Raw genomic sequence first — 16465 nt, 5'->3', positions numbered from 1 at the left:
CCTTTTTAGGAACACTGGCAAAAAATAATCCTTTCATAAAGGAAGGGGAATTCGTTTCCAAATAGAGATTTTCTGGTGATTAACTCTGTAAGCAGTCACAGCAACACTGGGATAGATCCCTCGCTGACGGGAGGCCCCGCCCCTCCAGCCTTGTATCAATCATGTATAAAAGGGAGAAAACTGCCGTCAGCTGAGTGGGGAGGAGTAAGACTGCCCAAAGCAGGAGACTACTGGAGTCACAGCGGGAATGCCCAGCCAGGAGATCATCACCCTGACCCTGTTGGGAGTGCACTCAACTCCCAGGGACAGACTTACGAAGGCCTGCCAGGCGTAGGGCCCCGGTAAGAGGTAAGGAGCTGAGGCCTCTGCTGGAACCACCCAGTGCAAGTAAAAGGCTGGGGTCAGGTTCTTCCACCCCTTGAGAGAAAAACCTGTGAGGGTCCCTTTGCAAGCACATATCTAATGATTAGTGGCTAGACACTGAAATTCCCATGCTCTACTCATTTATCCAAAAGCAGAGGTGATCACTCAGTGCTTTTATCACAACACAGGAGGCCCACAGCACAGTCCCAAAACAATGCTGGAAAAGCAAGGTCTGACTGACATGTCTGGTGAGAGATCAGAACTGACCAACTCTTTTTAGTACTTGTGTTTTTCTGCATGAAAGTCAATTGAACATGCGACTCCATCATCCATTGAAGAGTTGGTGGTCCAGGACCACAGCTTACCATCTTCTCATGGTTACCTTGCGTTCTCCTCAAGTGTTTGTAGTAGCCACTTAGTTTGTATGCTCTGCGGGGCAGGGACCATCTCTGTCCCTATGTATGTCCCAGGTAGGTATGTACATATGTCCCATGTGTAAAGTGCCTAGCACAAAGGGACTGGGGCCAACACATCTGGCAGTATGATGCAACAGGCTATAGGTGGGATTAGCTTCCCTTAATGTTATGAGACTAATCTGGTTTCAAAAAGCAGGGGGTGAGGGGAGCTGACAAAATTAAGATTTATCCTGACTTGAAGAAAAGAGTTCGGGTTCTAACCAATTCTCTCCCCTCCCATGAAAAGGGAGATGGGAAGAGAAGCTGGTCTGTCAATCTTGGTTGTTAGCAAAGCACTCTGGGAAGGGGCAGCGTTAGATGGCTCTTTACAAGGTAGGCTCTTCAAGTGGCTTTTAGTTTAGGAGACTGGCTTATATGTAAGTGACTGTTTGTGGATGTAAAACACACTCTGTGGTTAAAAACGGCTTCATGTTTGTTCTCTTACTGTCAGAGGTCAGGTAAGGTGCGGCTGGTGATGGGCTTTTAATTCCTCTTTGATTGATTATTATTCTCAATGCCTTGGGGCTTAGTAAACACTAGAATGAGATACTTAATATGAGACGCTCTCTCTTCTTGTGTCGCTGGCATACAGGTTTTGTCAAGCGCGATGTCTGACATAAACTACATATTTAACAAACTATAGATACTGATCAGTAGGAAGGAAGGGTTCTCCCAACCTCCAACTTACAGGGTATGTGGGTCCTGTATGATTTGGAGAAGGGTCTGGGTCTATGTTGAAGCTCTGCCCCTTGTAGAGTGGACAGAGGTCATGTTCATTGCTGTAAAAATGGCTACTATTGGTGAGTAACAGACCAGAAAATGTCCAGTTGGAAAAAGGAACCCAAGGCTTTCAACATAACCGTGACTGTTCCCATGCTGGAGAACTGTGTCCAGTGCTGGGCACCACACTGTAGGAAAGATTTGAACAGACTGGAGAGTGTCTAGAGGAGAGCTACCAAAATGATACAAGGTTTAGAAAACCTGACCGAAGAGGAAAGGCTAAAAACCAAGCATGTTTAGTCTTGAGAAAAGAAGGCTGAAAACCCCTGACCAAGAGATCTAGCTGGACTGTCAACTGGCTGATGACTTCTACTGGTAAGATGTGTCACCAAGAAACAATGCTAATGCTATATTTCGTTAGTCACTGAAAGAATACAGCAGCATGGCTGGTACTAGCTTTGTAATACCATCTGAATTACTACTACCTTGAACCAAACGGCAATTTACCTCTCAACACTAGCGGTTGTAAACTCGCAGGATAAAGAGAACTTATTTGCACTGTTTCCATTAGATAAATAGCAAAGGGTTTAATATACTTATATTTCATTGAACTTAAGGGACAACTATGTTATCCTAAATAATGTCTTTTAGAAATTATTAACTGAGTTGAAAATCCTGTCGTATAACCTTAATGTACAATGTGTAACCGTTCATTAACTAGCTCCACCCTAAAGACCCCAGAAATAATTAAACTCCTGAAGACTCCAATCGGGCAGTGAGCTAAGATCATTTCAGGGGGTCTCTGTGTAAGCACAAGGAGCTCATTTCAGGACAGAGACCACGATGTCTGAGTGGATGTGGGAAAGAAAGTTACATTAGTTTAACCTGGAAGTAAAAAGGTGCCCTTACATACAGCCTAGCCGTAAGAGTTCAGAGATAAGTATAGTAACTCCCCTATGACTTGTCCTTATGCACTCCCAGGACTCTTACATCACAAGAGGCATTTCCATGACTTCTAGGGAAGAGTAACCCTACCAAGTGTACACAGGAGCATACAACTTACCTCAGCCTCTGTGTTTTAGGCACATAAAGAGGTTAAGCCCCTGTCACAGGTATGAACAGGTCTTTTTGGACAATGTACATGAGCCAAAGCAAATCTCATTGTAGAGCAGTAAACGTGATTCCCCTCTACCCCCTCCCCCACCAACACATTCCATTTTTATTTTGAGTTTCAGAAACGTTCACTCACCCAACAGTAATTAGTTCCAGTAACCAGTGAATTCGAACTTGTTCAATGCCACCATGCGGTACCGAAGAAATGTATGCAAGGTTAATCGCTTGGTCTTTACTGAGGTCAAACAGATCCGCTCTGCTGTGTGGTAGAGGAGGACTGGGGGGGAAAAACAATAGTTTATTATGTAACAGTAGCACCTAAAAGCCCCAAAGGAGATCATGGCCTCATTGTGCTCGACATGTACATAGACATATTGAGATGATTCCTGCCCTGTAGCGTTTACATGCTAAGGCAAGACAGAGAGCAAAAGGAGAAACCCAGAGGTGAAGGGACTTGCCCAGTCACAGAGCAGCAGATCAGTGCTAGAGCCAGGAATAAAACCCAGCCTCTTGAGTCCCAGTCCAGGGCCCTGTCCTTTGGGATACACTGCTTTTGCTGGAGTAGTAAGTGCAGCTCAGCGAAGTGCAGTGAGGAAGCTGAAGCATGACTTATCTTCTTGTTAGCTCACAAGTTAGCATCTGCGCCAGGGCCTTGAATCATTCAACGGGCAGCAGGGCAGGAAGAATTTGCCTCCAATTACTTAAACTCAACAAACATGCATAAGGAAACTAGGCAACAAGATAATAATTCCCTGTGAGTAATTAACACTGTTCTAAGCATAGCGTCTGCCTGCCCGACTCCCACCTCTTCCGAAACCAACCAAAATCTGCCAGGAGTCAGATAGGGGCTTGATCTGTCCATTGGCTTCAGCCGACTTGGGTAAGGCCTCAAGAAAGCACGTGCTGCTGTGGAAGGTCTGCCATGCAGCTAAGGCAGTGGCTAGCCATGTCAACACGGCTGGTTGCCATGGGACGAAGCAGGCTGAGAAACCCTGAGCCATGTTGAACTGTTCATCGTTGTACAGTGATCTGGTCATGTTAACACTCTTGACTCTCTGGGCCCACTTATTCCATTGAAACTAAACACAACGGGACAGACTTCGTGTGCCCTTTTCCCGCCTCTGGAATCCACACACAATAACTACCATTCGGAGGGGAAGCGTTTTCCCTAACGGTCAGAACATGCTCTGAGTTTGTTGGGTGAAGTGCTAGATGTTAGCGTTGCAGCAGGGGATTGGATGCAATGACCCAGGAGGGCCTTTCCAGTCCTATGTTCCTAAATTCCCATCTCCGGTTAATGCCCTCGCTCTCGTAATTCCACTTCATTTTCACAGGAAAGAGAGAACAAGCAACATCGCTCCAAGACTTTGGGAGAATATATCCTTATACATGTCACAATTTTATACATGTATGACACTTAATAGAGCTGAATATTGTGCTGGTTTATTTTGCTATGGGAGCATAGCTTTATTACAGTGCTGAAGAACCTACTGTAACCATGCCAACTCGTTGTGGGTAGCTGTCTCCCTCGAGTGGCCAGACCCAAGGGGGGTTTGAATCTTCTACTGCTTCCGAGCCAAGGGACCTGTAGTTCAAGCACTGCTTTACATGACTAAACCCGTTTATCTAGTCACACCACTAGAAGGAGACAAAGACCCCCACTGGACTTAGCATGGCCCGTTATGCTAGGTCAGCAACGGCTTTTGTCATCTGTGGCTTGTCCTGGTGTCTGTCCTTGCCCTTCACTTTTCTATTCTATTCTATTTTACACAGATCAAGTATATAGAAAATCAGATCTTGCTGTTTCTAAGGTTTCATCAATGTTCTCTGGTCTCTGCCAGATCAGCTGATATTCCTGTGATATGGAAAGAGGAAACTACATTCAACAACTGGAGCCTGCTTCTGATTTCCAGTTCAGCCTGATGATTTGGTGGACCGGGGTTCCTGTCTGGCTAAGAGAGGTGACCTGTGGCTTGTGTTTTTACCTTTTCGACTTTGCTTTTAATCCGTTTTTCTTTCCTTTTGGAGAAACTGAAATCATAGCTTTGTAAATTGTTACCAAGAAGTTTTCAGCCAATCTTGATAATAACATCATAGTTTAAGAAAAGGTATAAGAAAGCTGGTTTTAACTTTCATTTCCTGTGCACTTAGAACTAGGAAATGTTTTTATAGCATGGTGTGGTGGAGAAGTTCAGCCTTAAACTGGGGGAAAATATCTCGGGGTTCGCGCTAACTATTTGGTATCTTTGACAATGTCTAAATAATCTGTGACAAGGACTGTGTATATCAGACACACGACAGTCACAGTCAACACTGCCCTCAGTCTTGGCAGAGGCCAAGCACTGGAGAGGCACAGAATCTGAACTAGTCTCTCACTCCTGGAAGTAGTCACTCCTAGGCTGGGCTTGAGGCACGTTGGCAAATCAGAGACGCTTGCATTTTTTTTGCTGTCTATGCATCAGTTGTGCAGGGTCAACATTTGATAAACCTCGTTCCACTTCCAGCGGTGTTAATGTGTCACTCTTTCTGAGCAGTAAAAACACCTTTAAAGAGGACGTGCAAAACAAAAAATGGGGCTGTGTACCCATTTTGCTATTTTATGACGGATAAAGACCTGTTAACTTTATATATTTTATAGGTCAGTGTGATGCTTCTACAGTTCTGGCATTTCTAAAAGCACAAGTGTTGACTCCAGCTTTCCCTATTCTTGTTGGAGAATGTCTTGGAGTTCTTAAGTGTAGTAGTGTGAACTTCTTTAGCCATTAATTTAAAGGGAAGGAGGGAAGTGTGTAAAAGCTTTAAGACACTTTCTTACAGGTATTCCCTTGATTGGAGTTGAACACCGCATATAAATAAAAAGGGATTATTTGAACAGTTGAAGTAAAAACCACTTTCAGTTTTCATCAGGTTTCACTTCCAAGGTTTTTCTAATCTCCTAACACTGCCCGTTCGCAGAGATTCAGGTATTTCTGTCTTGTTGTACCTAATGTAACAGACAAGGAGGGAGCCTCACCCTCAAACTGGAATCGTCCCCTGAAAAAGGGGACACTCGCTTTCCCCAACACACACTCTGCTGATTCCACCTCTCTTAAACACTCGGTGGGTGGGGGATGTATAACTACTCCCCAATCTGGCCGAGGGGGAGTCAGTCCTGTCTCAGGGTGCTGAGACCTGGTCCGCTCACCTAGGCAGTGCTGTTGTAGCCCTCTGGGTCCTAGGAGACCAGGAGACCAAGAGGGTGAGATGACACCTTTTATGGGACCACCCTGTGCTGCCGGTGAGACGAGCCTGCCGCTGCACGGAGCTCCTGCGGCTACAGTCCGGCTCCCTGCCCGCGGGCACGTCCAGGCCCGGTTTAGCTGACCCGAGGGGCGCTTTGGGCCATCCGGAGCAGCCCGGCCGGACGAGCGGGCAGGGCGCGGCTGCCCCGTGCGCAGGGGGAGCGGGCAGCGGGCCGGCCGGTGCGCACGGCAGAGGGGCTCACCAGAAGCCGGTGCTGCTCCAGAAGTGCCGCAGGGGCCTTTCCCGGCGCGAAACGTCCACGGCGATGGTGCGAGCGCCGCAGAGCGCGGGGGGGAGCGCCTGCAGCCAGAGCCAGAGCCGGAGCCGGAGCCGGAGCAGCGCCCGCGCCCAGCCCATGGCGCCTGCCGGGCAGCGGGACCGGGACCGGTAGTGCTAGTGCTAGTGCCAGGGCCAGGGACCGGGCCCCAGTCACACCCCCCCGCCCCGAGTAACTTCCTGCGGCGAGTGCAAAACACACCCCGCCCTCCTGCTGCTGCTCCTGCTGCTGGTGTCACCGCTCTGCCGGCCCCGCCCTGCCGCCGCTTGCAGGAGACCCGCCGCCGCTGCAAACCGGGCCGGGACTGGGACTGGGACTGGGACTCGGAGCGGAGCCGGCACTGCGGACGGAGGCAGTCTAGCGCCACTCGGCTTTCATCACCACGCAGAAAGAAGGGGTGCGCTCCGCCCACGACTTGCCGTGGCTGCCTGGTGCCTGTGACCACTTTTCTCTTCCATACTCTGCAGCTGTGCTAGATGATGTCTCTGTTTGCAGCGTGTCTGCCTTTCCACGTCTGCCCCACCGCCCACTCTGGGAAGAGGGATGCATTCTCGGTTGTGCAGTTTTTGCTTTCTCTTCCAATCTGTTTTGGCTTGATTTACTTTTCCTTTTAACTTTGCTTTTTTTCATTTAGTTCCCCAGTGTAGTTCCTAGTTCCTTGACTTCCTTCCAGTACTTGTCACCTCTGCTGCTTTTGTTTTTGTTTCTCCCCTCCCTCTTTTTACATCCTTCCTGTCCTGTCTAGTCCAGTAATTCCCATTCTAGGAAATAAACTCACCTAAGGTGAGGGACTGATAGTTACCCACCTGATGTCCCCAATTGGGTCCCAGTTACCTATAATTCTACAAGAACTTGGTGTACCTGTACTTCTATTGTTTGAGAACTATTATTAGCAGAAATAAAGAATAAACTTAAAATGTTGTTTTTACACTAAAAAGGAAGCTCACCACACTTCAGTTTTGCCCCATGAATATTTTCTTCTTACTCATTTGGTGTATTTGTTCTACGTTTGGGCTGGGCGTGCAGAGAGAAAGCTAGAACAGTTTAGGTGTATAACCATTCAAGGGGTAGCTAACCACTCCTTTTGGGTGAGCGCCGCTGACAGGCCTGTCCTTTGCAGCTTCAACTCCTGCCCGCGTACATTATGACTGAACTGAATGTACATTTACAGACGGCACAAAGGAGCTTTCAGGGCAGACAGGCAATTACCTAGTACTTCTCTTGGCTTTTGTCAGGAAGGAAAGAACAGAGTCACTCAAGCAACACTGTATTGCCCTGACAGGACTGCAATGCCAGTGTGTTGTGCTTCGTGGTGTAACACCTCATACACAAGAACCAGGCACTGGGGAAATAATGGGAGCTCCCAAGGTGCAAAGCCTAGGCAAATGCATTACAGGTTTCCCCCAGCATGCAAGAATAAACCTTGATCCACTATTCCTGAGGGCTGGTCTGCACTTAAAACACTAGAGCAGCACAGCTGAGCCAGGATAGTGCTTCCCTATAGATACTGCCTGCGCTGGCCTATAGGTAATCCACCTCCCCAAGAGGCAGTGGCAAGTTAGACCAAAGAATTCTTCGACTGAGCTAGCATTGCCTCAACGGGGGTTAGGTCGGTTTACCTGTGCCACTCAGGGGCATGGATTTTCCACTCAAGCAAAGCAGCTATGCCCATCTAATCTTCTAGTGTAGACCAGGCCTCAAATTCACTTCACCCTCAGCCCTTCTGGATGCAGCCCTGGCCCCTCTCCTACTTCAACAAACAGAAGAGCATTTGGGGCCAGATGCTGTACATAAATATTTGTTGGAGGGTCAGATGGGAAGTTTAAGTGGCTCTGAAGGGAACTCCCGGTGTTTACATGATTGTACCCATCTCCACAAAGAATTCCTTTCCCTGCACTCCACTCTGCAACACTCCCCTCTGGCCCACGGGCACCCTCCCCTGTACGTACTGTGTGTGTCCCCAACAAGACCTCATATCCCTATACACCCACTGTCCCACCCAGAGACCCCATAACCCCTGCATGCCCCCAGAGACCCTATACACACCCACTATCCTCCCAGAGACCCTATACACCCACTGTCCCCCCCAGAGACCCCCTATATACACCCACTGTCCCCCCCAGAGACCCCCTATATACACCCACTGTCCCCCCCAGAGACCCCATAACCCCTGCATGCCCCCAGAGACCCCTATATACTCTCCCCTATTCCTCCAGAGACCCCCTATAGACCCACTATGCCCCCAGAGACCTATAGCCACCCCTCTACCCCAGAGACCCCCTATACACACACACCCACTGTCCCCCCCAGACACCCCCCATAACCCCCGCATGCCCCAGAGGCTCTGTACAGACCCCTGATGTCCCAGACTCTGGGCCCCTACATACACCCATCCCCCACGTAGACAGGCTGTGCCCCTCCGAGACCCCGTGATCCGTCTCCCCAGACCGAGCATCATCCCGGCGGGCCTCGGCTCGGAGATTTCCGGCCCCCCGGTCCCCTGCTGGTCACGTGACGCGACCTTCCGCCCGCGTGGCTCCTCCCCAGGAGCGATACAAGGGGCGCGCGATGCCCATTGGGCCCTGCCCCGAGCGGCCCCGCCCCCGCCTGACGTCACGCAGTCCCGAGGGTCATAAATAGGGCGCCCTCCCCCGCGCTGCGCCTCAGCGGTGCGCGAGACGGGTGGGCGGGGCTAACTGCCTTGGGCGATAACCGCTCTCCGGCCCCGCGCCTCAGCCTCCGCCCTTCCCCCGCCCCCGCAGAGGGGCCCAGCCCGCGCGGCAGGGAGCGCGCGCGCGCGCGTCCCTCGGTGCCCGGCCCTGCCTCTCCGTGTCCGGCGGGACCTGCCTGGAGTTTATTTCTCCTCAGTGGGGTCCGGGCTCTCCCCCTCCGCCCCCAGCGGAGCAGCGTCAGCGCCGCCCCGGGGGAGCGGCTTCCCCGCGGAGAGCCGGCGGGCGGCCGGGGCGGTGAGGGGCTGGGCCCCGCCGGGGCTGTGTGTGAGGGGGTCTCCTCAGCCCGACCTCGGTCTATCGCCCTGCCCCCCCCCGCCCGTCCTCCTCAGCGCGGCCTGCTCCGTCCCACCTCTGCTGCCGCCGGCCCTCTGCCGTTCGCGGGCCCTGCTCCGCCTGCCGGCCGTGGGGCTGCCGCTGGGCCCCATCTTCTGCCCGGCCTGGGGGGCCTCGTAGGGCGGAGCGGCGCCAGGCGCGGGCTCGGCCTCCGGCCTGGCCAGCTGGTGTCTCCGCTCCGCGAGGTGGGCACCGGGGGGAAGCAGCCCATGGGGGCGGGGAGAGTCCCCCCGAGCTGGTACTAAAGCCCTGTGCCCCGCAGTGAGCTGGCTCCCTTCCCAGACACGTTCTTGCCGGGGCAGCCCGGCTCGCTGTAAGCAGTGCTGCTGCCCGGCTGCTGGATGTGCTTTCCCTGCCTGGCAGCTCGCTGCCCCCCTGGTGCATCCAGCACGCGATCCAGGGCCGGCCAGAGCTGCAGCTGGGCCTGTAGCATCCACTCTCCCCCCGTGCAAAGGCCGCAGGAGAAGTGTAAGGCGTTAGTCTCACACCTGGGAGCACTGGGTTTAATTCCCTGCTCAAGGTGTCCTTTCTAGTGTTGTGTGCCTGGAAAACTCCAGCTTGAAACGTAAAGGCTTCAGAAAACCAGGCAACTGTGAACGGAGTTAAATGGTAACTCCTGCAGGTGCCTTTAAAACTACTTTTTGTTGGCTTTATTGTTAGTACAGGGTTCCACCATGATACCAGTTCAATCATAAATTCCTTTATTCAAGCCAAAGACCAAATTATATTTATGCAATTGCTGTAAATGTGTATAAAAAGCCTACATAATAAGCAGTTACTACATCCGAACAGTAACCGATCTTAAGCATCTAATTAGGGTACAAATGGACTACATTCAGGGGTGTTTAGACCCAGGTTGCTTGGCTCCATTGTGATCAGGCAGATATTTGTAATGAGCCCCCTAAGACTTCACACTTTTATATCCTTTAATAAACAAAGTGGGTCATTGCCAATACCTGACTTCAGCTGAAAACAGTTTGGGGCTGGGAGCTCTTAGGGTTGTAGTAGACAAGAGTTGTAGCTGAGCCCTGGTCTGTAAGGTAACACTGCTATGTCAGGGATCACTATAAGTTTATTACATTACAACTTTTCTTCATCTATTAAAACCAGCTCATAATTAGTAGCTTCTTTTCTTTTATCAGTTACATTGAGTTCAGCATTTTTACAGCTTTTCTTGGCAGTTAAATTTTTTTTCATTACAGCCTTCCCACAACTGCTAACAGATGTGTTTTGTAGTATAAGTAAAACAAAATTTTTCCTTCATTCCTACACTTTTGTACACTGTAGTTAGTGATGTGCTAAAGCTGAATTGTGCCAAGCACCTACATTTTTGCCTGCACAAGTTAGTATCGAGTTTTGAGCAGGCACCAAGCTTACAACAAAACAGACTGATGTATGGTTATACTAGCTTTCCAGAATGAGACTTTAGACACTATTGGTTGGAAAGGGAAGGGAAGCTTGGCATACCCCATATGGGTGACCATTCTCAATGTACGAAGTGGTGCAACAAGTGCCAAATCAAAAATGGGCTCAAAGTCTTATGAGCTAGAGAAGTTGAATTGAGCAGTCCCACAGCCCAAGGAGGGGTCAGCCAGATCTGCCCCCTGGAGTACCTTAGAGGTTAGAGATAGAAACAGTGTGTGGAAACTGCCTGGATCCAGCTTTGGAATCACGTGGGATCCAAAGGTGGGGTCCAGTTATAACAGATTGTCCCCTAGGGGGATTCAGCTAGGTCTGTACCATGGAATTAAGTCTCCAAAGTACACTTGCTCTGCAGTGATGGATGGAGCAATAAACTAATTGGTGATCAATACAATTAATCTAAATACAGACAGGGAGCTGAGTGAGAAATGGTCAGTTTTTCTGATCATGACGACAGGTCAACAAAGGGTTTGTCCAGACTAACTCATTTGTACTAGTCGAACTACACATATGTACAGATTTCTTCACGCAATTTCTTAATGTAGATTAAAATTTTGGTGCAAGATTTGGTTCATACAAACTTATTACTTGAAGACTAATCATGTCCAGAGCCTAAAGGCATTGGCCTTTAAAATGTATAAAAATACAACAGAAGGGAAAGATTTAGGTCTGTGCAATGTCTAGAGAGGTGCTTAGGTGAAGTGGCCAATGTTAGAGACCCCAGGCCTGCAAACAAATTTAAATAAGCAAAAAGATAGGTGCAGGGCAGATGTTCCAATATCTTCTTTTGGCGTCAACCATGGGCCAAGTAGAGCAGGATCATTCCATTTGAGAACAGGGGCTCATAAACTGGATGTAGATATGTTAGGGAATTGGCCACATACAGTTACTGAGGCTGTCTTGTGCCAAAGCTACCCTGAAGCATGACAGCAGGGAGTTTTGACTTATAATATTCAAGGACATGCATACTAAAATAAAGGACCCACAGAGTGAAACGTCTTATTGTCATATGGTGGCTACCTGTAATCTAAGTGAATGTTCATAATGCTTAACATGATGACAATTGGATTGCTTGTCAAAGCAAACAAACCAGATATTTCTGGCTAGACTTAAGGTAAAGAGCTCAAAGAGATTGGGAAGGATTAGAGTGAAAGGGTAGGTCACTAATGATTAGATTGAGAGCCCTTCATAAAAAGCTGGTATACTTCTGAATTAGACATGCAATTTAATGTTGATGATTTTCTTAGCTGACTGTGTCTGAACAGATTATCCCCAGAACAGATGGTAAAGCTTGAGGACCAGAAGATGCTAAAGGTCAAAGTGTGAATACAGCATCTGAAACCTAATGCTGCAAGTGCCTCATTCTGTTGGCTTTGGTATAACTTTGGTCAAAGTAATGTCTCCTTTAAAGGAGAGTTCTAGTGTATTGAGTACAGAAGTTCTGCCAGCTTGTAGCTATATTGTGTCTCCATGGACTGAAATCAGAGCAAACACCTCATGACTGTCTCTGAGCTTATCTGACTACACTGAAATTTTATCAAGTCTATTGGTAACCAGGATGGACAGTTGTATATCACTTACAAGCTCACTGAATATCAGCTTAACCCAGTCTGAAGTTAGTTACTAGACCGGGCTGAAGTAAATAGCTCTTGCAACTATGCAAGGTGAGGAGATGAGCATAAGCCCTAAAGCTTTCCCTTTCTCTATTTGTTAGCTCTAGAGATGTCTTCAGGACACTGTCTCCTTGTCTGGGGTGCAGTTAGTCTTCAACTATTGAGCAAGCATGTACTTGGTATAGTGGAGGGAAGGAACAAACTAGTTTGGAATATATAGGCAGTGTAGAAGGAGTGTGTTTGTCTGTGTATACACACCATTAATTTCTCTCTCATTTAAAAGTGAATTAAAATAACTACCTTTGAGATAAGCAAGAGAACATTACACTTGCTCTAAATCTTTTACATTTCAAACGATCCATTGGGTGTCTGCTTTCACATTGCTCTTCTTCCAGGCAATGACTTCTGAAAAGTAGTAGTGAAACTGATTAGGATCCAATAGGGGGAGGAGAAGGTTCATGGTATCAGAAATTGATCTTATTATCAGCATTATTGATTTGATTTACACTTCCATAGATGATGTAGTTTGTGACCCAACAGGTCTGTTGTATCTTGCAGCTCATGGAAGACAAAAATACCATGCCTCTGATGAGCCTTGGGCAGGGTTTACTGGAGTTCAGTGGCAAGACCGAATTCCTAACACTGAAGTATTAGCAAGAGCTGAAATGTCTAGTGTAGAAGCAATAGTTAATTCCTTACAACTGAGATGGTCAGGACCTGTCATCCATATGCCAGAACATCGACTTCCGAAAAACCACTTTTATGGTGAACTGAAGGAAAGCAAATGAGCTAGGCATGGTCAGAAGTTATGCTACAAAGACGTCCTTAAGAGACATCTCAAGACAGTAGACATCAATGTGGACACATGGGAGATGTTGGCAGAAACCATGTACAATGGAGAAATGCTGTATCTGAGGCCGTTGAAAAGGTAGTCGAAAAATGATTAGCAACTTATCAGCATCAACATCAGCTAAGACACAACAGCGAGACATCTCCTGCCCTTGATGTGGCCGATGAAGAGCCAAGAGCTCTCCGTTCAAGAGCTTTCCATTCTAGAGCTGGACTTGCATCTCATCAGCATGCAGGAAAGTGTTAGCTGATCTCTACAGTCCTTGTCATTTGCAATGGACAGCCAAAGAAGAAGAAACAGCACCACGTTGGTGCAGAGCGCCACACCAGCACCAGAACCGCCGTGTCACAGGTCTTCTTCCTCACCATCGAAGAAGAGGCAGAAGAAACGGCACTCTGATAGGGACCGCTCCCCCGCACCGAAGAAGAACTAGGGATGCAGGGTTGAGCACAGGGTCTCTATCGGACCAGCCGGTCAAACCAAGTCAGCAGGAGAGGAGCTTGCCGGCCAGGGCCTGGAGCCTGCCTTGAGAGCCACCCCCAACTCCTGGGAGTGGAAGGGGGCCTCTCCAGCTCATGGTGTTGTCGATGCTGGAGGTGCTGCAAGCGGCAAGGGACTTGATAGCCCTTCCTTTGCCTTCTATGCCTAAGCCCCTGCTGGTACCAGGAAAGGAGAAGGCACCGGCATCTACGGGGAAGCCCGCAATGGGACACCCCCAATGGCTACACCACTTTCCTGAGTCCCAGTGTGCTTCCCCACGGGCCAGGTCACCGCGGAGAAAGTCCCTGCTGTCATGGCACCGGTCCCCAAGGGTGTGTTCTTGGTCCCCGTCACTGAGGAGATCCCCGGCAGCCGAACATCACCAAAGGCAGTTTTTAACGTCAGAGCGGTACCGCTCTTGATCACCGGCACTGAGGGCTTCGCACTTGGGTGGGTGGCACCAATCTCATTCTGTGTCTTGGAGATGCTCGCTGGCAGGGTATTGGCATCGATCGCGATTCCTGGCACCAAAGAGTCCATCCATGCCTGCACGGCGCAGAACCCAGTCGCTGGCATCTGGACTTTCACCAAGGGATATTCGGCACCATCATTGATCCCCGGCACTGGGACACACATTTTCAGTGCAGCACCGATCCCGCTCCTCTTCCCGGCAAAGGTCCTCATTGGCTTGGCACCGGTCCAGGGAGCAGCACCGCCAGTCTCCGATGTCACGCTCCCTGATGCCGAAGCAGTGTTCATCGAAGCATCGTGGGGCTTGAGGGTTGAGACATCGGTCCCCCTCTCCGTGGCACCACCCTGCAAGAAGGGAGTCAGCCGTAGCCCCTCCGTGGTTGTCAAGAAGCAATTCCTTTTCCTCAGGGGAGGACAGACCCACTACCACCCACTCTGGTCAGCACCGTCTGCCAAGGGTGCCAGAGCAAGGTCCTGGCCCTTCAGCTCCAGGTTGGCTTCAGGGCCAGTGGCCGGCACAGTGGCTGTACTGGAATCCCTGCGGGTTCCCCGTGGCCCCAGGGCTGTACTCCTATAGGTCATCAGGGAAGCAATCTGCAATGCCTGTAGCCCCAGAAGAGGCTCACGGCTTGGTATCGGCAGTGGACTCCAAGCCCCTGGAAGGGACATCTACATTAGTCCCCCTGCAACAGGTGGAGATGCTGCCACCTCCTGTGCCAGCGCAGTCGTCGTCCTCATCCCCAGACAAGGCAGTCATGACTGGGCCATCAGTTCCACTAGATGACTTTCGGGACCACCAAGAGCACCTTAAGAGGGTAGCCTCAAACTTAGGCTTAGAGGCAGAGGAGCTTAAGGAGACCTCGGACAATCTCTTTGATATGCTGGCAGCTGCGGCGCCAGCCTGGGTCACCCTGCCCGTACACGAAGAGGTGCTCAATGTGGTTAAGGTCCTGTGGCAAACACCATCGTCCTTGCCACAGACTTCAAAAAGAGTGGAAAAGAAGTATTATGTCCCCGCATTGAAGTTTGAGTATTTGTTCACACACCCTCCCTCAAGTTCCCTAGTAGTGGTGGCCACCAATGAACGGGACAGGCAGGGTCAACCCAGCTCAACTCCCAAAAATAAAGACAATAAAAAGTTGGACTTATTTGGGAGGAAAGTGCTATCCAGGCTCACGGGCCCCCTTTTGAGGCTTTGGCTACCTGTCCCTTGTTGTTGCTCTCCTGGAAGGTGTCCTTCCTAATGGTAATTACCTCAGTGAGAAGGATATCTGAGATCAGAGCACTTTTCTCAGGGCTACCGTACATGATCTTCTATAAGGAAAAGGTCCAGTTGCAGCCTCACCCTGCCTTCTTACCCAAGGTAATGTCTCAATTGCATAACAACCAGGACATATTTTTTCCAGTGTTCTTTCCAAAACCACATGGCTCAGAAGAAGAACGGAGGTGGCACATGCTTGATGTTAGGCATTGCCTTAGCATTCTACATAGAATGGACGAAATCCTTCTGCAAGACCACACAACCTTTCATTGTGGTGGTGGATAGGATGAAAGGCTTACTTGTCTCCTCCCAGCGAATTTCCTCTTGGATAACTTCCTGCATCAATTTTTGCTAGGAGCAGCGAATGTTCCTCCGCCGGGAATCGTCACAGCCCATTCCACCAGAGCACAGGCTTCTTTGGCGGCCTTTTGGGTGCAGGTACCCATACAGGACATTTATAAAGCTGCTATCTGGTTGTCAGTCCACACCTTCACTTCCCACTACGCCATCGTTCAGCAGGCACGGGACGACACAAGGTTCGGTAGAGCGGTGCTGCAAACAGCTCATCGGTAAACTCTGAACCCACCTCCAAGGTACTGCTTGCGAGTCACCTAGAATGGAATTGACATGAACAAGCACTTGAAGAAGAAAAGATGGTTACTCACCTTGTAACTGTTGTTCTTTGAGAAGTGTTGCTCCCGCTGTCGGAGTTGACGGCAAGAAGGAACTGAGGGGGTCCAGGGCCGGCAGCGCTTCATATACAATAGAATGTGTGTATGGGGTTCCAGAGGGCACCAGAGCCGGCCCTACAGATACTGCTAAGGGAAAAAAATTCTGGTAACAGTGCACGAGAACGTGCACACACCTAGAATGGAATGGACATGAGCAACAATCTCGAAGAACAAGTTACAAGGTGAGTAACTTTTATCTACCCTCAGCCTTTGTTTCATTAGGCTAAACAAGCCAAGATCTTTAAGTTTCCACTTGTAAGGTAGGTTCTCCTTTCCTCTCATCATACTAGTAGCTCTTCTCTGCACCTATTCCAGTTTGAATTAATCTTTTTAAACATGGGAGACGAGGACTACACACACTA

General features: G+C 49.5%; 1 protein-coding gene across 4 annotated transcripts in view; it reads right to left on the bottom strand.

Annotated features, from left to right (window-relative positions):
* IDUA (alpha-L-iduronidase) overlaps nt 1–6383 on the bottom strand; it is a 62561-nt gene extending 56178 nt beyond the window's left edge. For 2 of the 4 annotated variants that reach the window (XM_067553388.1, XM_067553387.1), the window contains exons 1-2: nt 6136–6383; nt 2788–2928 (exon numbers count right to left, since the gene is read on the bottom strand). In XM_067553388.1, coding sequence (XP_067409489.1) covers nt 2788–2928; nt 6136–6290 — 296 coding nt within the window. In that variant the 5' untranslated portion in view covers nt 6291–6383. Of the gene's footprint in view, nt 1–2787; nt 2929–5835; nt 5931–6135 lie in introns of those variants that run through there. The other 2 variants (XM_067553391.1, XM_067553389.1) reach the window with 2 other exon arrangements.
* Nucleotides 6384–16465: the final 10082 nt, after the last annotated feature.

This window comes from Emydura macquarii, unplaced genomic scaffold, assembly GCF_026122565.2.
Source record: "Emydura macquarii macquarii isolate MOO-44397 ecotype Brisbane River unplaced genomic scaffold, CSIRO-AGI_Emac_v2 contig_1451, whole genome shotgun sequence".
Classification (NCBI taxonomy): domain Eukaryota; kingdom Metazoa; phylum Chordata; order Testudines; family Chelidae; genus Emydura; species Emydura macquarii.
Note: the sequence above shows the minus strand (reverse complement) of the source record. Positions and strands in the feature narration are given on the sequence as shown.